Source organism: Notechis scutatus, chromosome 1 (genome assembly GCF_049901735.1).
Source record: "Notechis scutatus isolate UNSWTSFEM ecotype Mainland chromosome 1, rNotScu1.2, whole genome shotgun sequence".
Lineage (NCBI taxonomy): Eukaryota > Metazoa > Chordata > Lepidosauria > Squamata > Elapidae > Notechis > Notechis scutatus.
In genome coordinates, this window is record NC_142009.1 from 93,259,842 (window position 1) to 93,285,735 (window position 25,894).

Below are 25,894 nucleotides of genomic sequence, written 5' to 3' on the forward strand. Positions count from 1 at the left end.
GCTCGCTTTGTTGCTTCGGTTTGCTGCAGCCCTGGGGAGCAATAGACAGGGCGAGTCAGAGACAGCCCAGCACCCGGCGTCTTTCTCCCCTCGGCGGTACCGAGATGGCTCTCCTGGACGCCCGACCAGCCGGTATCTCCCCCCCCCCACCCCCCTTCCGCAAGCCCATCGCCTCGGGCGCTTCGGGCTCATTTCGCTTGCCCCCATCCCTTGCCCTGCTTTCTGCTCGAACACTCCGGCTCTCTAGGGCTCCGCATCCTCCCTCTGGAAGTCGCCCAGTCAACCTCTCTCTCTCTCTCTCCGCCTCTCCGGCCGCGCCGAATCACCTCAGGAGAGCCCGCCCGGAAACGCGACCGCGTCCAAGCGAGCCTCGTTTTCCTCAGTCGAGGAAGGCTCTTTCTGGGGTTGCGCAGCAGCCCGGGCGATGCGGATAGGGGGGTGCCGAGGATGTTTTAAGCGGGAGGTTGGGAGGACAAGAAGTCAAGGCAAGGCAAGGCTAGGCGGGAGAGGCTACTGGTGCAGAAGCAGGCTCAGCACAATGAAGGTGTGAGGGAGAAGCCGCCTGAGCAGAGGCTGCGCTGCCTCTCTGGTCCTCCTCCTCTTCCTCCTCCCCCACCCTCCTCCTCCTCCTCCTCCTCGTCGTCGGTCTTCAGCCGCCGTCTCCAGGAGAGGTATGGAGGGAAACGGATGTCCGACTCGCTAAGCAAGCCCTGCTTTGGATCTATCCCCGTGGTCGCCTCTCTCTCGAGGAAAATGGTCAATAGAGACATGAACGGCTTTCCTGTCAAGAAGTGCTCCGCTTTTCAGTTTTTTAAGAAGAGGGTAAGAAGAATGTTTTCAACCCAGGGCTTGTTGGTGATGCTAAAGCCTATTTGACTGAGCGCTCTCTCTCTCTCTCGCTCTCTTTCTCGCTCTCTCTGAATGGTCTCCTTTGGAATGGTTTTACAAGTGCAATTGAGTGACATCAGGACTCTTGATTTGTTTTAAACAGAAAGTGGAGGACCAAGCAGGAGTGCATGGCAGTACATAAGTATCAGTTTTAATTTTGCGATCAGGATGAGCTTGGATGGTGGGATGATGCCCGAATAAATTCTGTAGACAGAGTGGTTCTGTATAAACCGAACTCAGGAGGTTACATTCTGTTTTCTACAGAATTCGGCAATAGTGGTTAGATGGAGCTTCCATGCTCAGAGGCAGTGTATCTTTGAATATCCAATGGCAAAGACAGAGGATGGAGAGGTTTGTTGCCTTTGCATCTTGTGTTGTGATCTCTCCAGAGGCATCTGGAGTTCGCTGAATTCAATAGATCTTTGATTCAATCCATCGCAACTTTGTTTACGGCTTGATAGTCTGCATTTGGTTGTATGCTCTCTTGTTGGGGGAGGAGGTTTGTTCATTTTTCTGTCCTTCCTCACAGTTCCTCATCTGAAAATGGGAATGCACCCTGACCTACTTTGCTTCCCCACTAAAATGGTCATTGGTCATTGATTTGGTCATTGGACAGATGGAAAGGACAAATGTTGGAAAGAACTGTGCATGAAAATAGAAGGCAGAATATTGAGGAACAGCAAAATGATGTTTGTTAGCCCTGTTATAGCCCTGTTATAGCCTCTCCCATTGTGTGGCTCTTGGCTTTTTTTGAATGCTAGATTTTAGCATTCAAGCCGTTGGTGACCCTTTCATTCATAATCTCCCAAAGTGCTGCATTATTTCTCCTCCATTCATCTCTGGATGCTGAGCTATTTGCAGGTTCAGCAGAACTGTGTCACAGTCTATAATCTACCCAGTAACCACGGTTTGTTCCATGCAAGGTTTGTTCCATGCAATCGCGATCCTATGTGCTAAGGCAGGAAAGAAGAACTGGCAACAATTGTTTGCACTGGAAGACTAATACAGAGCTTAATTTCGCTAAATTCTCTGGCTCCTTCTTAGCTTGTTGCACGATGTGATATAACAGATGAAATCCAGTTTGCTTTTGAGGTGGGGAAAATTGTGCCCATGATGTAATGCTTAGCTGATGATGCCCCCTTGTCTGGGTACAAGCTCACAGCTGCCTACAAAGTCTTCCTTGTTAGTCCTGCTAACTGCACCCTCTCATTCAGCAGTTCTGGATTTCATGAGAATAAGCTAATCAACCAGGCAACATTTTCCCTCTTAGAATGGCAATACAGAGATCGAGAACAGATGATTAAGAAACAGGAGCGAAGAGATTTCCAGCCCAGTTTCTACCTAAATCCTTTCTACAAGGATAATATATGTGTGTGTTTGTTTATATTAGAACCATATATTTAGTGTGAAGTACAATAGTAAGAGTAGGCAGATTGTGCTGTTCCTTCATTCACCAATTTCCATTCACCCTCCCTCTGCCTTATATGGAGGAGACTGTCACTTCCATTTAGCCCAGTGGTTAAATGCAGAACAGAGATTCCAATCCGGAAGCTCCATCTCTCTTAACTCGCCACAGCAGAAAGCGTGACCCAGTTGGGCACCGCAAGGAACTCATTTTGATGCATGAAGTGGAAAATTGGAAACAATTCCCACAGCTGCGCATTTGGTGTAACCGTACATGGTCTTCCTCCTTTCCGTACCAGGCTGCTTTCCTCAGGGTCTGCTTAACTTGCAATCTTACAGACATCTACAGAAGGGTAAAACCATTGAGTTTAATAATGTTTACTCCTTGTTATAAATGAGGGTCACAGCCCTAGTCTTAAGTAAGACCACAATTAGTCTTTGGCAGGTGGGCCTTCTACAATATCATTGGCATTATTGTGGATAAAGATTCATTGTATAGTATTCTATTCAAATTCACATTTGTTTAGTTTGTTTTCTGTACAGGTAGACCTCAACTTACAACCATTTGTTTAGTGACAGTTACGACGGCACTGAAAAAAGTGACTTATGACCATGTTTCGCACTTACGACAGTAGCAGCATCCAATAGTCATGTGGTCAAAATTCAGACAACTGGCATGCATTTATAATGTTCCACTGCCCCAGAGTCATGATCAGCTTTTGAGACCTTCTGACAAGCAAAGTCAATGGGGAAGCCAGATTCACTTTAAAATTGTGTAATTAACTTATACAACTGTGGCAAGAAACATCGTAAAATACAAAGGGCAAAACCCAACAATGGCTCAATTGGGGTCGTAAGTCAAGGACTACCTGTCACTGAATTGTAACTGTATATGAGAGTAGGTCTTTGAAGTTTTGTCAGGGATAATCACTGCAGCATGCCAAAACCTCTTCCCGCTTCCAGTGCTATTTGATATGGCATCCCTGGTGGACACATGTCTCATATAAAAAATATCAATGCTACTTCAGCTGGCGCCTTTTCTTTTTCTCTCACGTGCTCATCAAACTCTACATTCTGACCGAACTGTGGAATGTGAGAAATGTACGCCATAATAATTGTTGGTTTGTATAAACACCCATGCCTTGTGTTAGGTTCACTTGAGGTGAAATTCCATTTGAAGAGACTTCTGGCTTTTATTCACTCAGCGCTCCAGGCCAAAGCAAATTCTCATTTCTCCATCTGCATAGTCCCAATCAGAGACATTAGAGGTCAGGGCACCTATTTATTTCTTTAGAAAAATGTTTCTGCTCATCTTGACCCATCACTATTTCCCTGTCAGTAGATAAACCAACTTTCTCAGTAGAGACTACAATGCTGATGTGGGTGAATGGGTTTTGTCCCACTGATGGCTAGTTAGTCACTGGAATAATATTTGGGATACCTAGCAGCTCAAAACTCACTGTATGGAACGTGTGGCTTAGGGCAGGGATCCCCAACCTTTTCGACGCCACGGCCCGGTTCCGACATCAGCTGGGCGCCGCGACCGGTACACCGGCTTCAACTAGGCGCCGCCATCTTTTATGACGAAAGGCGCTTCCGGTGGCGTCACCGGAAGCGCTGTTGTCATAAAAGATGGCGGCGCTAGCGCTTCTGGTGAGCTTTTTCGGGTAGAAATGGCTTTCTACCGGAAAAGCTCACCGAGCGCTGGCGCCGCTCATCTTTTTATGATGAAACAGCGCTCCGTGAGCTTTCTACCGGAAAAGCTCACCAGAAGCGCTTTTTACCAAAAAGATGGCGGCGCCCAGCAACCAGCGGCCCGGTAAGGCTTGTTCCGCTGCCCGGTACCGGTCCGCGGACCGGCGGTTGGGGACCCCTGGCTTAGGGTATTCTATAGATACCTGAGGAAAATATATATTTAAAGTTATGGGAAATTGGATATTACATGGGAATGCACAAGAGTTTAATATTGGTTTTAAGTTCAACCACATATTCTAAATTTCACTTATCCTGATTTCTTCCATATGTTTACCTTGTCTGTGCATAGTATTCAATGACTGAAAGATAAGTGTGATATTGTTATAAAATATCTGCTGAGTTCTGCTGAAATTCCTATTAATAGATCATGCAAATGTAAACTATACAATCTAACCAACAGTAGTGGATCTCAGGGCAAAATAAACTTGCTATTGACATTAGAAGTAAAATGGTTTGCATATATGTGGATGTGTGCGTGTATATAAATTCAATATCAGAATAGTTTCATAAACTTATATTTCAGAAAATAAAAGTGGCAAAATCAATACAATAACCAGTTAGAAGGGGATATCCTACAAGAAAGATCATATGTATTATTCAACGAAACATGAAGCCAGTCCACTGTTCATTTCTGCAAAAGTTTTGGTAAGGCCTGCTAGCAAGGAGTGTTGATCAAAAGGGAACTTTTGAGCCAGACTGATGGTACAGCAACACAAAATGATGAATTACAGTAGTGTCCTTTGGCAGAGTTTTCCCAGTGATAGTGCATTTGACCTTGGAAAATGCACCCCATCACAATTCTGCTGCAAACATCCCATGCAAACCCTGTAAGGTGTGAAGGACTATTATTTCACAGGGGCATTGGGAGGAGTGTCAAAATCTACAAAATAAATAAATAAAATAGAATAGAAAAAATAAGTAGGTGTGACACTCCAATCAAAAACCTACAACTTTTTGTACAGGGATGGAAATCCCATCCCAATTGCTTCACCTTCCAATGAAATTAGCAACATGTTTTGCCTAAACTCAACAAGCATTTCTCCCAAAGACTGGAAGCCCACAGATCTTACGATTCTGACTGTGTATTGTCAGATTTTTGTTAAAAGTGTGGGATGTGTGTGTGGAGGGCAGATTGCCTATGCTGTTGAGTTTGGCTAAGTCACGGGTTTTCAGACTTTTTTAGGCTATGGATTTAAACAAAGTCCCAGAATCAAGAGGCAAAGCTATAGATAAAAACTGGACTGTGCTGGAGTGAACTTTGATTCTTTTGCCCTTAGCCTCTCAGATAACGCAGGTTGTTTCAGAACACTGAAACACATATTTAAAGACCCTCACTAACCAAGTCATGCTAGAGACAAAAGAGAGAGGGAAGGCTTTTGATTGAGGAGGTAGGAGGACCAGGGAGTTGCTTGCATGGTCCTAACAGGTACACCCCATTGAAAATCATATGCAGATTAATGTTACAAGACCAATTGTTAATATAAAGCTATATCATTCACTGTGGAATAAGGTTACATATTCTATACAAATTCTTGCTTTTTCTGGTGCTGATTAAGAGTCGAGTGAACAATAGAAACCATTGACAAGGTAAATCCAAAAATAATTTGGATGCAATTCCGCATTATCATTCTTTGCTTAACACAAACCTGCATATTTCTCATTTCTATTTTACCTGTGTACATCATTGTTGGCATCCCTAACATACAAATTCAAATTTGTATTGAGCTGGAATCCCAAATATCCTGCTACTGACAGTATATACTGAGTAATATGAATGGCTTTTATTGTAACCTAGAGTTAGAATCAATTTCCAGTAAGCTTTTTTTGGAGGAAAGATCTATTATATTATTTGCTTCCATGGAGATCTGTGGTTCAAATTATTCTCACATCAGTGCTGTATTCCCACAGCCTATGCCCAAGCTAGAATTCAAGACCCATTACTTTGCAGAGATTGGTTGGCAAGCTACACCAGGCCAGCAATATCCAGTTAGATCCCTAACATACTAAAATAGTAGAAATAGGGGCAAGCAAGCTGATTCAGATATGATATTAGTTATATCCAATAATATCAGGCATCTAAAGAATCCCTTTTCACTTTGTCCTTATAATTTATAAAAAGTTTTCAGTTACAGTGGAAATGAATTAAATATTCAAGCTATGAGCAATGAAACTGACTTTCAATAAACAGGAAATAAATGCATTCTTGTCCTTGTCTCCGCAACTCTATAGTCATAAGAGCACAAAAGCAATAATGTACAATTCATAATTGATATGCACCCTGAAGCAATATCCTGGAATGCATTCTGTATGCATTCCTGCAGTCTGAGCTTGTTTCTTTTCCCTGAAGTTCATGTCATTAGCTTAAAATATGGTACAAGCAGAGTCTCTGTATTACATGATTTACCAGTATCAACACACAAATAAGTTATACACACAGCCACCCACACACTGTTAGGGCTGCTAACTGTAAGCAGAAGGTCAAAAAGAAATAAAATGCAGACTATATAGATTATTTCATTCATGTGACTCATTTTACATCAGTATGTAAGATTTTTAAAAAACTAGGAAAATCACTTTAAATTCAGTTACATCCATTAACAGATCTTACCGTTTTTTCTTGGCATGATATGGAAATAGTCTGTCTTTATTTTTTGTGGGATGTTTGTTTGTTTATACTTCTCCATCAAGAAATTTGTGGGAAATATTAATTCAATTCAGAAAATAACTTTAAAAGTATCTTTAAAAAGAGCAAAGTTAAAGACAGAATCCTTTAATTTTTCAGGCGCTCTCAGATATGTCTCCCTATTTCCCCAAAAGAAGCACCGTTGCCTTATTTCAAATAGAATCTTTAATTTATTTATTTATTTATTTTTTTAAACAAGTTTTATTAAAAGTTTCAACAACAAACAAATCATTACATATTAAATCTTTCCCTGTCTTTCTACAATAATTTCCCCAATATTCTCATAAAACACAAACAAACACAAACAAACATAAAAAAATCTTTTAGTAAAGTACCTTGGCCCCAGTTACCTCTCTTTGCATGGGCTAAAATAATAGCACATATCACTCTTCACGTTTCTATCTTATTTAATCCATCTTAATTAAATCATTAAATTTGTATCTTTTGCCCATTCATTATCCCTCTATCTCTTCTTATAATAAAAAGAATTTCTCCTGAAATCACTAATCAGAGTATGATGCCTTTCTATCCTCCCCTAAGTTAGTAAAATTAACATTCAGCATAACAAATACCCAATTTGGTTCTGCTTGGTACATTCTATCCACCAAAAATGTTTAAATACATTGTATCCTCCTTTCCTTCAATATTTTATTACATTTTAAAAATCAATCATTATTAAAAACTTCAACATTTTAATTTCTTATTAAATCTTAAACCATTCTAATTTACTATTTCAAATATAAATGTTACAATACCATCTTCTGTACCTTAGCAGAATCTTTCTTACAGAAATTTACATTTCATCCTTTGTCTCTAAAAAAATCCCTCTTCTCCCATCAATTTTAAAGCTTTGAGGCTTTTCTCCGCCTTTCCCCTTTCTTTTCTTCCCCACCAAATCTTCCTACCCCCTTCTTCTTCTAACCTCTGCCTTGCTGGGATCCCTTCTCTGTTGTGTTCCCTTTTTCTCTTGTTTGTTATCATTATATTTACTTTGCATCATATTTTCTCTTTCTCAAATGTTTTTTAGATCTTAAGTCCTTCATTTTCCTTGCTCTCTTCCTTCCTTCTTCCTTAGATAAGTTTTGGGATTCAATGAAGATGGCGTCTTCGTCTCTTCCTTGTTGTTCTTCTTCCGTTTCCATCTGTTCCATTGTCTGTTGGTAATTGACCAGCGCCATTTCTAGAAATAGAAAAGCTTTTTCCATGCCATCTTTGCAGGCTGCTTTTGTTTGCTCATATTCATCCCTCAGGTCTTCAAAAAGGAAAGCCATTATAAATAAATCTTTTCTTTTCTTTATTCCTCTTTCTTCTTACACCAACCAAATATTCCGAGAGAAAGGCAAAACAATCCCAAAATCCACAATCCTCAATAAATCCAAGCAAGCCAAAATTCCCCCTTCCTCTTCCAGGGGTGGTATCAAACAAATAAAAAAAAGAATCCAAATCTATATTTTAAAGCCTTATTAAGATTATATTTCTGTCCTCAAGTCTTCAAGGCATCTCCTCCAACAAGATCCAAATTTATATATTTTCTTTATCCTCTCCTTCCGGCTTAATTCCGTCGGGAGGAGAGTAAACTTTCCTTCAGCACCTCAAAATAGCCGCTTTTTTTTTCTCTTGTGGAAGAAATCATCAGAAAACCATCTTTTCCAGGAATTAAATTAGATAAATCTCAAAGCCCTGGGTCGACCAAGAAGAACTTTCACTTTCAATAACTTTCTCTTCTTCCTCCTCGCATACTTGCCCGGCTGTCAACTTCTTTGTGGCGGCCATTGCGGCCGCCGCTGCACCGTCCTGGTAACAGGGGTTCTGCCGGCCAGGGAGGGGGTCTGCAACACCCCAAACCCTTCCTCCAGATCCCCTTACCTTCAGCTACCCTGCAGGGCAGCCTTGCTCCGCACCCGTCCGGGTCGGAGCCCCAAAACGGCTAGCGCGGCAGGGATCGCGCAGCCGCGAATCCCTACCGCTCGCGGCCGACAAACCGGAAACCCTTTAATTTATTTATTTATTAAATTTATATCCTGCTCATCTCTGTCTGCAAAGTGACATCATCTTTAATTAGAGGGCAACAGATCAGTCATCTATCAACTCAGTTCCATGAACAAACTCACTAAATTAAAAAGCACACAACTCCAGTCCATATAATGACAGTGATACTTTGGTACTCAACTGCTTTGAAATTCATCAAATTTGGTATTGAACACATTTTGACATGAAAATGTTGTCCCAGTACTCCTCATTTATTTGGTACTCAATGCACAAGCTAGAACTTCTTGGTGTCAGCTACCTTGTAACCCACTATATTATTCCATATGGAAAAAAATCATTTGGTACTCATCACACCTCCTGGAACCAATTAACCATCAGTACCAAGGTACCACTGTATACTTTATGTTAAGTTTGTCATGTTAAAACAAATGTCTTCTGTTCAAAAACCTTATGCCTTACCATTTGAACTGAAATTGATTTCTTTCTCTCTTTCTTCTTTCTTTCTTTCGATTTATTTTATTTATTTTACTTTATTTTATTTCTAAACTGTCCCATCTCCCTTGTTCTATTTAACTTCTACATTTCTACTGGCTAAATACTAAAATTTGGTGATTTTAGAATTACTCCATTCAAAAAAACTCCATCTTTTGCCACTCCTTTCATTCATGTATTATTTCTTGTAACATTTGCAGAAGATTTTACATGTACATTCAGCTACCGGGGCGGGGGGGAGATTTGTGGAAGGATTTTTAGTCAGCACTTTCATGAAAACTCCATTTGTTTTAGTGAATTATCATTGTTAGGTAGGTTTTTCTATATTCTTCAAATTTAATTTTCCTTAAAAGTTAAGGAAAATATTGCCTTTTTAAAAAAACTAGAACAATATTCTGCAAAATGAAGTTCTGGCAGTAAGCATATCCATTCGTTTTTGAATCCAAGTCAGATCTGATTATGGAGAGAATATATTTAAAATACATTTGCTATGTTATCTAACCTAAACAGTTTACACCTTTTTTGTAGGTCTAAATTGTCTCCAGATGGTTTTAATAAGAGCTCTTTTGAAGTGCAAGTTTTTATTCTTTCACTTATCTTGGCTTTTCATTGTGTAAAGGAAGGCTAATTGCTCAGCCTGTTATGATAGATCAGCTCCAAATTTCATGAAATCATGTGGTGCTGTACATCAAATTGTACAGTGTGGGAGAAAGAGAGAAGAAAGGGGGAAATGGTTGCAGTTTCACAACTTCTGAAATGATGCTCTGCTTAAGCCCTGTGACAGATAAAAGCAGTAAACTCAACTATCTCCAATTTTACTAAAAGAAAGCTTATTTATCTGCTGGATAAAGGCTAAAAAAACAAATAGATGATGAATGGGAACAAGAATGTAGCCTTCTGCACGAGATGGGAATTAATTTTCTTTGCTTTTGAAAAGCTGAAGTTAGGATTTATGAATCACAGGGCTGATAATGGATCTGGTTCACTTTTTAAAAATAGATAGTGATTATTCTATCAACCTTGAGCTGGGGAAAGAAGACATGGAAGCTGGAAGAGAAAATTGTTTTCCTTTCATTATAATTTTAAATAAAAGTAGAGTTTATTTTCAGGATAGTTTTGAAAAAATAATATAACTTCATAGTAGAACTGGAATGCTATCTTTCTGATTGACAAAAATCCTTCTGTTCAGGTAATAAAGTATCTTTCTGTGACTCTTGCAAGCTTCCCCCCCACCGACCCCAACTTGTATGTCTTTCCCTGTCTCAGTTTTGACTCTACCTTCCTCCTGGCATGGTCCAGTGTTGAAGTTCTAAAAATATTTCTGAGTGGATTATACATAACTGGGCATAATTTTCATCCTAATCAAAATACATTGAATTTGTTCTCACAATACAATCTCTCTGTCCAAATTCAGATTCTCTCTTCTTTGTGTTGCTGAACCTGGTACCATTTCTATTTCAAAGATCAACCTACTAGATGCCTCCTCCAGCTGTTTACAGAGATGGTATACCTATGATGGCCTTTTACTGCTGTTTGTTTCTAGTATCTAGAATATAAAGCTACTCAGATATTGAAGAGAACAATTCCATTGAACTTATCAGGCTAACAATTTATTTATCATTAGTGAATGTTTGTACTTTCAAAAACATTTCTATCTCACCCTGTGTCATAGATCTTATGTGAGATACAAGAAGTATAACAATAGACATTAAAATATAAGCACACTTGCAACATTATGAAGTCAGTACTTGCAAACAAGGCAAATCTCACTGGCCTGATAATTAAGATAGAAAAGCTTATATTGGATAACGAATTCAAAGAGCTTTAACCAAGTAACAAATAAAGTCAAGTTTAGCTACAATATCAGGGTATGTTTGAATATTTTCTTCAACCGTCTTCCAAATGCTGTGCTTGGTAGCTAAACAGATTTGGGTCTCAGTAGCACTAAATTGGGAAATTTCCAAAAAAATTACAGGACTGGAGGTTGGATGAAACATGAAAAAAAAAAAAATCTGGAAGAAGTCAATAATTTATTTCCACATAGTTGCCAGTTAACAGATAATCAGAGTTGGAAGGGACCTTGTATGTTATCTAGTCCAACCCCCTGCCCAAGCGGGAGACCCTACACCATTTCTGACAAATGGCAGTCCAATCTCTTCTTGAAAGTCTCAAGTAATGGTGCTCCCACAACTTCTGAGGGCAAGCTGTTCCATTGGTTGATTGTTCTCACTGTCAGAAAGTTGAGTGTCCCTATGAAATAACTAGGATTCAAGCTTGACTTGAACAACCTCCCCACCCCCGATTTAATTTGGAAAATCAACAAGAGGGGTAAAAGAGGCCATTTACATTGAGCAGCCATCTCTCAACAGAGGGGGAGGGATGAGACACCACAGATCCAGAGGTGGTATTCAGCAGGTTCTGACTAGTTCTGGAGATCCAGTAGTGGAAATTTTGCGTAGTTCGGAGAACTGGCAAATACCACCTCTGACTGGAGATTTTTCAGTATCCTTCCCCTACCATGCCAACCAAGCCACACCCACAGAACTGATAGTAAAAAAAAAAATTGAATCCCACCACTGCGTGACATATCCCCTGTCTACAATGCAGTCCTTTCAGCAGTTTCCACACACATTTGCACTCAGGTGACTATAAGAGAAAAAATAATCCCCAAGTGGCCTTAAGAGCTCTCAGAGAGAGTGCTAATGACCAGATGACTGCAAACAAATACAATCCTTCCACCACCACCACCCCATCCTGTCAGAACCTATCCTTCCACCCCCCATCATCCGGTCTCAACTCGCAGCACCTGTTCTTCTACCCCCCCTCCCCCCACTCTGGCTATCACAACTGAGGGAGTTTCTTGAATGAGAAATAAAATGTCCTGTTCTTTTCCTCGAGGAAAAAAACCAGTCCTGTTGCCTTTTGAAAAAGTACCATTGAGACAACTATGACCTGGATACCTGAGAATCTCCACAGACAAAACATCAATACATTTTTTTTTTCATTCAGAGTGCCACAAATGAGAAGGTTTTCTCATTAGTCTTGCCTCCTGGGATAGGCTAGGATAAATCATGAAGGAGTCAGGCCATTATTTCTGGCCCTTTCCACCCTTACACCTGGCAAGAAGAGATACTACAGCATCTCCAACAGAAGGCTACCAATCTCTGTTTGAGCTCATCCAGCAAAGGGAAGCCTTCCATCTCCCTACATAATTGGTTCTGTGGTAAAACTGCTCTTATTGTTGGAAATGTTCTTCAACGGCAATCCGCTTTCTTGTAATGTAAGACCTTCACTTTGAATCCGGAACTCTTTGTTGACTAGAAAAACATGGCCTTCTTCCTCATGAGATCCCTTCAGATATTTGAAGGCAGTTCTCGTAATTCATCTTCTCTTCCTAAATGCACTACCTTCCTTCTTTCCTTCCTTGCTCCCCCCTTCCCTTGTATGACTAACTATTCGATCTTCTTGTTATCTTATTCTTCCCTGAAGGTATTCCAAATATTTGTCCAAATTCTTCTTGGTGCAATGAGCAGAACAGATAGGTTTCAGTCTATTCTTTTAGGCAACAACTTTCAGAATTGATTTCTTGCAATGAATTTTTTTTTTCTAGGATGGACTCTTTTCTCTAATTATAGTTTGCAGGCAAAGAGGAGGGGATAAATTGCAAATAGGTGCAGGCTGCATGGAACCGTGTGTTGAGCCTGATGGCTTGCTCCTGGGAAAATGGCAGGTTGCAGAATTATTTGCCTGTAACTATATTTAAGTTCATCTGGAGTTGCCTGGCTCTGGTAAATTGCATTTCCACTTTAATGCATATGAAAGATTCCTTATGCTTTGTTTACTTGCAATACTGCCATTAGAAAACCAGGAAAAGTTCCAAGAAAGGGCTGCAAACTAGACTCTTTAGAATGATAATGATTTTTCCTATGGGGAATATCAAAAATGCCAGCTAGATCTGGGCTAGCTGCCTATATTTTAACAGAGCCCTACAGCTATAAAAATAAGTGGAAGCAATTTCTCTCTCTCTCTCTCATTTCCCCTATTCTCAATTTGGTTATAGTAAATAGCATTTTGAAGATTTTTTTTTAAAATAGGCGATGCAAATGTTGTTCCCATCATGCTTTACTCTGAAGACTAGTCAACTGAATCACTGAAATTCAATTATTTTTAGTAAAAATAATGCAAATGCTTAGCATCTTTTTGGCTGAATCTTAGTGTTCTTTTATTATCAGGGAAGGCAGATTTCTCTTGGCACTCCATGTGTGCTACACAGATGGAGAAGAAGACATGCTTCTGAGAAGCTGATACTTGTTTGAAATGTATAAATTTAGTTTATACATTTAGATTTAGTTTGAAAGGTATAAATAAGCCGATACTAAGGCCAGACAATTGTTTAGCCTCAGTCCAGTTTAGGCATATGAAACACTGAATGACCTGACTCTTCGAATTCTTAATGTTATAAAGGGGATAAATAATGAGGACTAGTGTAGAGCTTGTTTTTCTTTGTACTATGGATTGATTGGGTCAAAAGTCCATGAAGGGTTGAATGTTCTGGCTCCAAAGCGTAACCATTTTCTTTGGTCTATGGATCTTAGATATAAGCACGTGTCAAATTAAAAATATTATTAAACATTACATTGGATTAGGTAAGTAGGAGGCAACATCATTTGCTTAGGCCCCTCCCGTAGCAAAATTTGTGGGGCTTCCCTTTGATCTCTAGCTTAAGAGCAAGACTAACATCACAAGGTAGATTGCTTTGAAACTCCTGAGCAATGATTATGTAAACATGAAAGGAGTAGTAGGGGAAACCTGGCAGAAGGCTTTAAAAAAGGGAATTAGGACAAACGAAATATCCATTTTTCTGCTCTTAGTTCCCATCTGAGGGAATCATGTTCTGTTTTTATATCTTTTATTTTTCTTAAACCTTTGTTTCTTTGGGTTTGTAATTGCATGAAGGTGATGTGGGACCAGGAGAAGAAAAGCAGAAAATCTATGGAAAGAAAGGAAGGAGGGAAGGAAAGAGAGAGAGAGAGAAAGAAGGAAGAAAGAAAGAAAAGAGAGAGAGAAATCAAGAGAAAGAAAGAAAAAGAAAGGAAGGAAAAAAGAAGAAAGAAAGAAAGAAAGAAAGAAAGAAAGAAAGAAAGAAAGAAAGAAAGAAAGAAAGAAAGAAAGAAAGAAAGAAAGAAAAGGGTAATTTTAGGCTGGTCTTTCTTTCACTTTATTAGGGGACTGAGGCAAAGAAAAAGATGATACTTGGTTCTTATTTTTCAAATAAAAGCTGAATGGATTTGCAGGCTCCAGCATGTGTCGAATAGACTGAGAAGAATTGTGAAAGCCTCATTTTAACATGTTTTACTGTATATCAGCTATATCTGCCTCCAGAAGAAGAAATAGGACCTATTATTCAGATTCCTAGGGTAGCTTGTCTGATGATCATGATTGCAGCTTTGTCCTCATAAATCATCTGAACAATCTTGGTATTCTTCCTTGGTATATCTTATCTAGCTAGCAAGGCTGGGGCCAGGAAGGAATTACCTTTCCACTAAAATACTAGTATATCAGATTGGGCTATGAATGCTGGAGAATAGATGCTTTCTTCTTGCCACTGCTGAATGCTGTCAACATTTCAAGAACTGTATTTCCCAGACAGCTTCCCTAACGATCTGATAATTGTGCCAAAGAAAGAAGTCTGTGAGTGTGCTTTTCCCTCCCTGCCAAATTTATTCAGGAGCCCTAAATATGTGATTGATTTGCAAATATTCCTCTCTTATGTAAAGAAGGTATGACTTCATATATCCGATAAAGTAGAGTTTTGGCTTTTCTGTAATCTTCCTGAAGGATACTAAGAAGTTATTGTTTCTGCTGCTATAATCCAGTGCAAGTAAAACTTTGAACACTTCTTTCACATTCTCCAAATACAGGTAGTCCTCAACTTATGGCTACAATTGACCCCAAAATTTATGTTGCTAAGTGAAAAATTTGTAAGTGAGTTCCCCTCATTTTATGACTTTTCTTGCCCCAATTGTTAACTGAATCACTGCAGTTGTTAAATTAAAGATACAGTTGTTAAGTGAATCTAGTTTCCCCATTGACTTTGCTTGTCAGAAGGTTGCAAAAGGTGATTTCATAACCCTGGGACACTGCCACCGTCATAAATGTGAACCAGTTGCCAAGCATCCAATTTTTAACCATATGACCATGGGGATGTTGCAACAGTCATAAGTGTGAAAAACAGGCATAGGTCACTTTTTTCAGTGCAACTTCGAACAATCACTAAGCAAACTGTTGGAAGTCAAGGACTACCTGTAGTAGATAATTTGAGAGAGAAATGACATCCTAGATTTAACAACTCCCGGCTCTCCTTCAGCTAAAAAATTGTTCTACTTTGTGTAGACTCCTTAATCAGAGTCAAGATGGCAGATGCATCTTTTTGACTAGATCAGATCAATATTTATCCTCTTTATTAGTGTAGTTTCCCTATATTAGTAGGGCAACTTCCACTGTCAAGATTTTTTTTTAGTTCTGTCATTTTCAGTGAAATGATGTCAGTACAAGCTTATCATAAATCAGCCAGACCACAAAGTGTTTTAAATTTGGCCAGGCATAATGAATGCTTACTCAACACTTCTGTTGAATGTGCTCACCTTAAGAATTTCTGCATAGAGTGTTACCACTACCTTTGGAAATGTGCTGTGTGTATTGTTGCAGTTAATCACACTGTTGGCTGAAATGTAGCCAGTTTTTCGGCATGAAAAATGTTAACATAGCTTTTTAAACATCACTTCACCATTGGTGAAGTTATTTTTCCATTATTCTGTCCAAAATTCCATAAACATAAACCATTTTGTTATGAGACCAACCGCTTCTCTGAATCTCAGGCAAAGGAAAGGGTAATTCATCATCATTAGCTCTGCCAACATTATTAAGTCCCAGACTGTCGAAGAAGTCCATCTTTTACTTCCCCACTAAATGTTATTGTATTTTATTCCTAGAATATAGTGCTGGTAAGGCAGTAAATGCAAAATAGCGTAAGAAGTTGCAATTATTTATCAGTCCTTCCTTCAGCCTTAGCTGACTCCTGGCTCCATGCGGTTGAAACTTGGCAGTTTCTTTCTAAAAAAAAAAAAAAATTAGCAGTACTGAGTTGCTACAGCTTCTAATGGAAGCTTTTAAAAAGATGTAGTACAGACGGTCTTTGTTTAGCAACTACAATTGGGTCCAGCAATACTATCATTAATCAAAGCAGTCACTTAAGTCACAATCCGTTTTTCTTGGCTTTACACACCTGAGAAGGTCATAAAGACATGGATTGATCACAAAATTACTTTTTCATCATTGTCTTAACTGCGAACAGTCACTTTCTGAGGGAATTGGTAAACCAAGACTACCTGAATACCCAAAATAAAAAATAAAATAAAAACAAATTCCTGAACTGTTCCCCAGAAAGGAGGAACTGCCCTTTCCCAATTCTATTATAAATTTTGCAGCCCTGGTAAAAAGGAGACCTACAAGATGATATGTCCCTAATGCCAAATTGCCAATCTTCCACCTCAACTTCCATCAGCCTCTACTAAAAGAGTTAATCACAACACAGTTATACAATACAAATTTTACATGCTCAAGATCATTTACTACTAAAAGAGTTAATCACAATACAGTTATACAATACAAATTTTACATGCTCAAGATCATTTACTACTAAAAGAGTTAATCACAACACAGTTATACAATACGAATTTTACATGCTCAAGATCATTTCCATGCATGCAATTCCATAACTGGGTTGAGAATAGCCAGTTGTGGAGTTTGGTTCCATCTAAGCCTAAGTATACCATCAGAGCCACTTTGGTGTAGTGGTTAAAGACCATGAGTTCTAATCCAGCCTTAGGCACAAAACCAGCTGGAGATGTAGGGCCAGTCATTCTCTCTCAGCCACAAGGAAAGGACAGGGCCAAATCACTTCCAAAAAAACCTTGCCAAGAAAGTTGCAGGAAGTAGCCCAGACAGTTGTCAAGAGTCAAATACTAACTTGAAGGCAACCTTCCCCCCTCCCTAAAAAAAAGAGTATATACCAACAACAACAGCACTGGTATAAATAACCTAGATTGTACTGCTGGGTAAATGCTCTTTACTTTTAAGTAATTAAAGAAGCTATACATTTTTGCCAGGGGAAAGCCAGTAATAACAAATTGGATTTGAATGTAGACCGGGAAGGGAATTACCTTATCCAATAGATAGGCTGAATGCCACACATTTTGGGAAAGAACATAAACTCTGACACTTTAATGCCCTATCTCATTAGCATGAAATGGGATATGCTTATACATCTTAGTTCTTGCCTAGGGACAAATTGCAAAGGGGAAAAATTGTTATCCTTGCCCTGCCCAGAGGGAAAATTAGTTATTGGTTTCATCTGCAGGGAATAAGGTTGCTGAACAAACACACAAACTTCCTTGTCAGTAGCCTTCTCTAGTAAAAGCATATATCATTTAAACACACACACACACACACACACACACACACACCTGGAGAGCAAATTGACTCTTAAGAAAGTAAAGTGCACCACAATCTTGAAAGTGAATTTGGAGCTGAGGTGGTATTCAGCAGGTTCTGACCAATTCTGGAGAACCAATAGCGGAAATTTTGAGTAGTTTGGAGAACCGGCAAGTACCACCTCTGATTGGCCCATCCATTCTTTGCCTCCCAAGTCCCAGCTGATCAGCTGGATCTTCTTATGTTGTCCTGCACAGGAGAATGGAGCTGGAAAGCAGGTTAGTGGAGTGGGGAGATGGAATGGGATTTTGCAATAACTTTCCCCCAGGAATGAGGAGGGAATGGAGATTTTACAGTATCCTTCCCCTGCCACTCCCACCAAACCACACCCACCAAGCCACACAAGCCATGCCCACAGAACAGGTAGTAAATTTTTTGAATCCCACCACTGATTTGGAGGCTGTATATTTTGTCACAATTTCATAACCTGGGAGAAGCAAGGGGAAGCAAGGATTTTTATAAGCTGTTTTTTCCTTTTATGCTAGGTTCAAGTGTGCATGGTCAGATGAAAGAGGGCACTTGTGCAAATTTATTCAGATTAATAATCATAAAGGGGATATAATTCTAGGAAGAAAAAACTTTTTCAGTGGAAATTGTGTATGGGGGAGGGTGGGAATGGCATGCTTTTTAGATGCTTACAAAAAGATAAAGAGCCATCAGAATTCCTGCATCTAGGATCAAAGTTGCTCATCTCTTCCTGAAATGATTCATTAGGAAATCCTTGCCTTCTAGCAGGTTTGCCTCTTGTTCTCTCTCTCAACATTCTCAACCTCCAGGCACTAATTGCCATTCATGAGATGCTCTTTTTGAATTTCCTTTGAGCTTTTTCAGCATGAAAGGCAAGCAAATATAACAGAATATTTATTTGTGATGCACATCTCCAATAAAGATAAGAGCAATCTGTCTCCCCCAAACTCTGTCTAACAAAACAAGGGCACAATCCAGCCAAAACTGAACACTTGAAGACCTTGCTAATTTCCCTTGGAATAATAGGCCACTGAAATTGAAAAAACTGAAGAAAAGGAGACCCACTAGAAGTTGCTAATCCTTCAACCTGGTTAGAAGAAAGTAGCTAGGATTCAGGGTTCATTGAAGACAATACACAGCTGGTGTGACTTTGAAGTGATTTCTATGTTTGGCTTAGAATTGACATATATTAGAGATTAAGCATTCAGGAAGATTTTACTTATCCCTATGGGAGTGTTTTTAAAGCAATACCTTTTATAGCCAATAAGTGATTCCAATAAGAACAGAGTTGCTGTCTTTGGAAAGCCACTGTTTAAATATTACTAGACAACCCGTGTCCCATTGAGTCATCGTTTCAGAAATATTTCCTTACCTAACAAGAAAACTGAATGTCCAAGGGTAGGCAAAAAAAGCAGTGGGAGAAGTGACTTCTGATTTCCTGCAGGCTTCCCCATTGGGTTTCCTTGTGAGAATCTGGCTTGGAACATCAGAAATCTTCCTTTCCCAGCAGGTAAGTAAGTGGCTGCTGCTGGGTGGGAGCAGGAGCAAAGGATTGCAAGACTGACTGAGAAATTGTCACACAACACTAAAAGTAAAGATTAGGTGACCACAGCAAGCAGCCAGTAGCACTGAAGGAGCCACAACTTCCCCAAATTTCATTCCCTTGGGAGTCATGGGTCCTGAATTTTGTAAGCATTTTGTAGGTTAGCACATTAGAGATACTTTTGTTCAAAACTGTTACCCTGCAGTGTTTTACCCAACAAGAGTTTTAGTAGTATACAAATAGAAGACAACTATGGAATCATCAGGATGACTAGAGGAATCTCATTCCTTCTGTTGAACCTGCTGTTTAACTTGCACCTGTAAATTTCACTCTGAGTGGCTCGCTGATGAGCATCATGAGATTATCTTTTGAGTAAGATGGTTACACTTTTAATAAGTGGGTTTGCAACTTTGATTTATTGTGTTGCTGAATATTTCCTTTAATACTTTCAGTGCTGATTCCTCTTTGAGTCTCTCATTTATACTCTCCATCCTTCCTTTAATCCACTCAAGGAGGAAATATTTTTCATTTTGGCTTTCTAACTGGCAGCTGTTTTTTGAATTGTTCCCTAACCAGGTTAAGCAAAAATCACTTTGAGAATGCCATTGACTGATTGACTTTAGAACCGGCTGTGGATTGTAAAGTGTTATTATCTTGTGGCTTGGCCCTCCATTTGGGCAACTTGCCTGAGGCAGTTGGAGGCCAGCATGCATAAGGCTTACCAACAAAATATGTAATGACAACCATGTCCAGAGTGTAGATTACTTTGTCATTTTCAAGAAACAAATAACGTCGGAGCTTGTTTATACAGTAGTTTCATAAAAATAAGATTGAATTGAATTTAAATGATTGTGTAGCAATTGCTACCAAGCAGCATGCCATTAAACTTCAGCCCTTTGTGAAACAATGCTTAGATATTAAATGAGGTCCTTATATAAATGGGTTTGGCTATCTTTTGACAGAGTACCAGACGTATATTTTAAAAACAGGACTAGCTTTCTATGTTCAAGCCAGGATTTGCCAGCTGTGTTGTTGGCGGTTCTATCCAAAAGAATGCTTCCCCACCACCACTATTAGAAACCAGAAGCATCATATGGCATCTGCATTTGCCATTTCTATATTTGTGGTAAGGGACATTGTTTTGCTTATTCCTTTACCATTCTGCATATTCCATTGGCTATTTTCAGTTGCTGCTGGCCACAAAACCAGAACTGGATTACTTAGTCACTTACAGCAAACAAAACAATAATTCAATTACACATTCAGTTGTATGTAGACACTCCTATGAGGAATGAATTTATGTCTGTACTCCAGTCTCATTAACAGGTCACAATACAAAAAGGGTAGCAACTCCAGTGTTTCATGCAATTCATTCTCCATGGCTGTGGTCTATCAGTCAGGCTATTTTTACATATGAGTTTAGCAGGGCTAGCTTAGCTGATTGACAGATCCTGGAGGCAAGTAGCAGGAAGTACCTAGTGTCAAGCATGGGGAAATCAGGAAGCGCAAGCAGTTCAAAAAATATATAAACGTTTATTGCAAACTTGTGCTCTCTACAAGAATCTGAACTACTATCAGTCAAAGCCAATATGTGGTAGATAAGAGTCAATGGATTTCAAGATGGGCTGGACTTAGATCTCTTGTGGACGCAAAGGAATCTGAGACTGATGATACGTTTGACCCCTCTCTCAGGTTCAACCTGGCCATCTTCTACAGTGCTTCTAATAACCCCACTACCATATTTGTCAGTTATGAGTGTGGAGTACTTCCATGCCTGCCATCCATCATAGACAACTTGCAAAATGGCTAAAGTTAAACCCTCCATTCTAGGCACCCACCCAATCTTGCTAAGAGCACTCCACCACATATTAAGGCCATATTACTGCCTGTTTTTGCAACCAATATATACTGTTAAGTGAGAAAACAAAATTGAGGGAAAGTACCAATTACTTCTTATATTAAGTCTGAATACCAGTTTCTGGCTTCATCTAAGACAAAACAATGCTTGGTGATTAGGGATGAGAGATTTATGCTACCATGCTGTTTTGTTGATTTAAGGACTGGAAGAATGTCCATTAATGTATCTATGAGAAAGAGCCCACTGGCTCTGTAAATAGTTTTGTATGGATACACAGAAATCCGCAAATGGAAATCCAACATGCAAAACAAGAACAATTGCAAATGCTTTGAACAGAGAATTTAGGACCAGTCTGCTAGCTGCTTTTCATTATTAGGACAGTGGCTTCAAGTAAGCCATCATAATTGACAATGATTCCATACCTCAGGAAGGCTCATTGCTGCTGCACCAGGGAGTCTACACACAATTGTTGTAATCACTTTGGAGCCAAACACCCAACTATGCTAGCATTACCAACATGCTGGTCCCACTCCATTCACTCACATATTCCCTCATCCAAAAGAAAGTTATTAATGATCATCAACCATGGCTGAGCTGGTGCACTTCAACAGGCAGTGCTCTGTATGCCACCATTTGCTCCTAGAGAAAAGGCAAGATATATTGGTCTATACAATATTCCATGTTTAAATGATAGCTACCTAAGGCCACAACATCTACATTGTCTATGTATGCATATGTGTGTGTAATAAAATTAATATCCTAGTAATATTACCAGCATCAAAGTAATATAATTCTTTGAGTTATACTATAGCTATTGATAATTATTTTTATATGTTCAGATAATATGCCAACAAAATTACCTGCAGCCAATATTGAAATAACAGGCAATATATACAATTCCTATAATTAAATGAAAATTGCTGATAGTACAGGTTATTCCTACCTGGGCCTTCCACACTTCCCATAAATGATTATATATTTTGAATATACTTCTGGGAATAGAGAAATGCAAATAAATATTTAAAAATTCAGGAAGTTATTTTTGAAAGAATATCTCCACTTTGTTAGATAATCACAACAGACTTGGTCAGGAGTGGGATTCTACCAGTTCATACCTATTCACTAGAACTGGTTGTTAACATTCTAAGCAGTTCGGAGAACTGGTTGTTAGAAGAAATTACTGGCCTAATCCTGTAAGGAAGGCAGGAAGGAAACATTCTGGTGTTGCTTACAGAAACTGCCTCTCCGTACATTCTTGGCAGTACTAGACTTCCTATCTCAGGAACTTCTCTGGAGTTTTTCCCCCCTCCTTTACTGGTAGTTTGCTTGTGTGGAGTGACCATTCAAAGTTACAATGGCACTGAAAAAAGTGACTTATGACCATTTTTCACACTTACGACTGTTGCAGCATCCCCACACTCATGAGAGGCCAGGCGAGGAGATGCGTGCCTCGATGTGAGTGATATTGAGTTGGCCACACCCAGCCAGTCACATGACCACCAAGCCATGTCCACCCAGTGACATGACCATAAAGCCATGCCCACCACCTAAGCCACGCCCACAGAACCGGTTGTCAAAAATTTGAATCCCACCCCTGGACTTGGTGTACCCATGAACATACTATCATATACTTATCATCTCTTCCTTGGATAGGTTAATTTAAATGTGAAGGAAACTTGAGCCATTTTATTTTGAAACATTGACCCAGAAGAATAACATGAAGCTGTATGGGGGCCAAAATGAAATCTTAAACAACTTCCTATTTGGTCTCAATTATATAATGTACCATTCAGTCTCCTGTATACTGTACAGCTTGTCATCATACTGTGGAGGTTATTCACCAAAACAAACTTTTGAAACTAAACTAGCTAGACACACATTCATAGCAGGAAAAACAATACAGGTTATGTGTATAGCAGGGCAATTTTTAAAAAAGCTACCTTAGATATAGGCTTCACCAGAGCTAAGACTAAAGATGGACACAGTAACTTGCAGTCCAGAATGGATGTTGAGAACAACATGGGATGTGCTTATTTTGCCTTCATTTTATCTAGGACAAATGTTTGTCTGTTAAATAGATTTATATAGCTGCCCAACACACATATAGGTGACCACCATTTAAGTTAGTATAGGCTGAAAAAAATTAATGGACCATGACTAACCAGTGAGCTTCATAACACAATAAAGGCTTCCACAGGGGGCTCCTTAAACCTAGTTATACCATCTAAATCGTATACCATAGCAGCTCTTTGGAGAAAATAGAGCTCCCAACTTTCATTAGCAAGATTATGTGCAATATTATCAGTGCACTTTTACTTAGAACAGTATTCAATGAATTAATTGTATTTAAAAACAGTGTATGAAAGAAATTCAAAATCTGTACCCCCATATTTCACCTGTATGGTGTGTGTTGCTGCTAGTATTGGTTGATCAGGTGCCTCCGCATATGGAACCTAGGTATATGACCATTTCAATTTGCACAGTTTGAGTCATAGCAAATTCAAAGATGAGACTGTGGCCTCTGTACAGTATTTGATTAGACTGGTAACTGAATCATACAGCAACACCTGTGATGAAACTTCATCATGTAGCAATAGCAATAACACTTTGACTTATATACCACTTCACAGTGCTTTTCAGCCCTCTCTAAGCAGTTTTACAGAGTCAACATATTGCCCCCAACAATCTGGCTCCTCATTTTAGCGACCTCGGAAGGATGGAAGGCTGAGTCAACCTTGAGCCAGTGAGACTCGAACTGCTGGCACTCGGCAGTCAGCAGAATTAGCCTGCAATACTGCATTCTAACCACTGTGCCAGCACGGCTCTTACCACGGTGTATGTAGGTGTTTGTGTTAGGATTGGTAGAGGATCATTGTTCTTCTATAGATGAATAATGATTCTTCTACCTGGGTTTTATGGTTTAAAACTGAGTTTAAAAGAAGGATGCTATGGTAAAATGATTGTTTTGTATTCAGGTGATTTATCAGAGATTTATTCATAATATTTACGTCCCATTTTTTTTCTTCTGGAAGTTGCTCAGGGTGCCTTATCTGTTTATTCACTCAGCAACCTTAACAGACTGGCACAAAATCATTCTTTGAAATTCAGAAATTGGGGTTGAGAACTGGATCTAGCTACAGGTAGTCCTTGACATACAACCACAGCTGAGCCCAAAAGTTCTGTTGCTAAGTGAGACATTTGTTAAGTGAGTTTTGCCCCATTTTACAACCTTTCTTGCCACAGATGTTAAGTGAATCACTGCAGTTGATAAGTTAGTAATGTGGATGTTAAGTATATCTGGCTTCCCCCATTGTCAGAAGGTCATAAAAGAGGATCACATGACCCTGGGGCACAGCAACGGTCATAAATAGGAGTCAGCTGCCAGGCATCTAAATGTTGATCAGGTGAACATGGGACTGCTAACATGGGCATTAAGTGTGAAAAATGGTCATGAGACACATTTTTCACTGCCATTGTAACTTTGAACGGTCACTAAATTTAAGTCAGGGGTGTCCAACCTTGGCAACTTTAAGACTTGTGGACTTCAACTCCCAGAATTCCTCAGCCAGCAAAGCTGGCTGAGGAATTCTGGGAGTTGAAGTCCACAAGTCTTAAAGTTGCCAAGGTTGGACACCCCTGATTTAAGCGTTGTAAGTCGAGGGCTACCTGGTATTTCTATCACTTTCCCTGCAGCAGGAAGTTCACCTATAAAACTGCACAGTTGCAAATAAGCTTCTCTTCTCTGACCCCTGTGGAACAGTGGTGGTATTCAAATTTGTTTACTACCAGTTCTGGGTGTGGCATGGCTTGGTGGGCGTGGCAGGGGAAGGACACTGTAAAATCCCCATTCCCTCCCCACCCCACTAACCTGCTTTTCAGCTCTGTTCTCCTGTGCAGGGCCACAAAAGAAGACTCAGTCGATCAGCTGGGACTCAGGAGGCAGAGAATAGATGGGAGTGGGGCTAGTCAAGGGTGGTATTGGATGATTCTCCGAACTACTCAAAAATTCTGCTACTGGTTCTCCAGAACTGGTCAGAACTGGCTGTGGAGCACTGAGCTAATACTGGCTTGGAGGGAGAGGGAGATAGTCAGACAAAACATGCTGAGAAACATTGCATTAATTCTCTTTCACTGCCTAAACAGGCATGGTAACTTCTATTATTTAGTCTTAGAAAACCTGAGATTGCTCACCCCTAGATTAATTCTAAATGAAGAACTCTTCTGTTTGTTCATTTTCACTTCAAATGAATACGTGGTGACTATTAGGAAAATGATAAGTTTTACGGTTTAAAATGAAATACTAGTTTGTTGTTTCCCAAATTTTGTTTTGTTATGCTCTACTGGAAAAGTGAAAAAAAACCGACTTGGTTCCTCAACTATTCCATTGGGGCATAACAGAGCAAGTCAATCCAAAGATGAAATAAATTAGTATGCAGGCATTACAGATAGTCCTCAACTTACAACGGTTTGTTTAGTGACTGTTCAAAGTTACAACTGCACTGAAATAAATAGCTTATGACCATTTTTCAGATTTACTACCATTACGACATCCCCACGGTCATGTGATCAAAATCCTGACGCTTGGCAACTAACTCATATTGATGATGTTTGCAGTGTCTCAGAGCCAATCTTTAGGCAGGAAGAAACAAATCAGTTTGATGGAAGTGCTGCATTGTGCTGTTGATATATAAGCTCTATCCCTTTTGTATCTGCATTGTGATGTTAATCAAATGCCAAGGGGAGGAGTTAATAGGACAATGTG

The 25,894-nt window shown here is 39.5% G+C and overlaps 1 protein-coding gene across 2 annotated transcripts in view; it reads left to right on the forward strand.

Moving 5' to 3' along the window:
• Positions 1-496: 496 nt before the first annotated feature.
• The window catches only part of SGK1 (serum/glucocorticoid regulated kinase 1), a 75,975-nt gene continuing 50,577 nt past the window's right edge, over positions 497-25,894 (forward strand). Inside the window, exon 1 of one of the 2 annotated variants that reach the window (XM_087971334.1) lies at positions 497-822. In XM_087971334.1, the coding sequence (XP_087827460.1) occupies positions 688-822 (135 nt within the window). In that variant the 5' untranslated portion in view covers positions 497-687. The remainder of the gene's footprint in view (positions 823-25,894) is intronic. The other variant, XM_087971338.1, reaches the window with a different exon arrangement.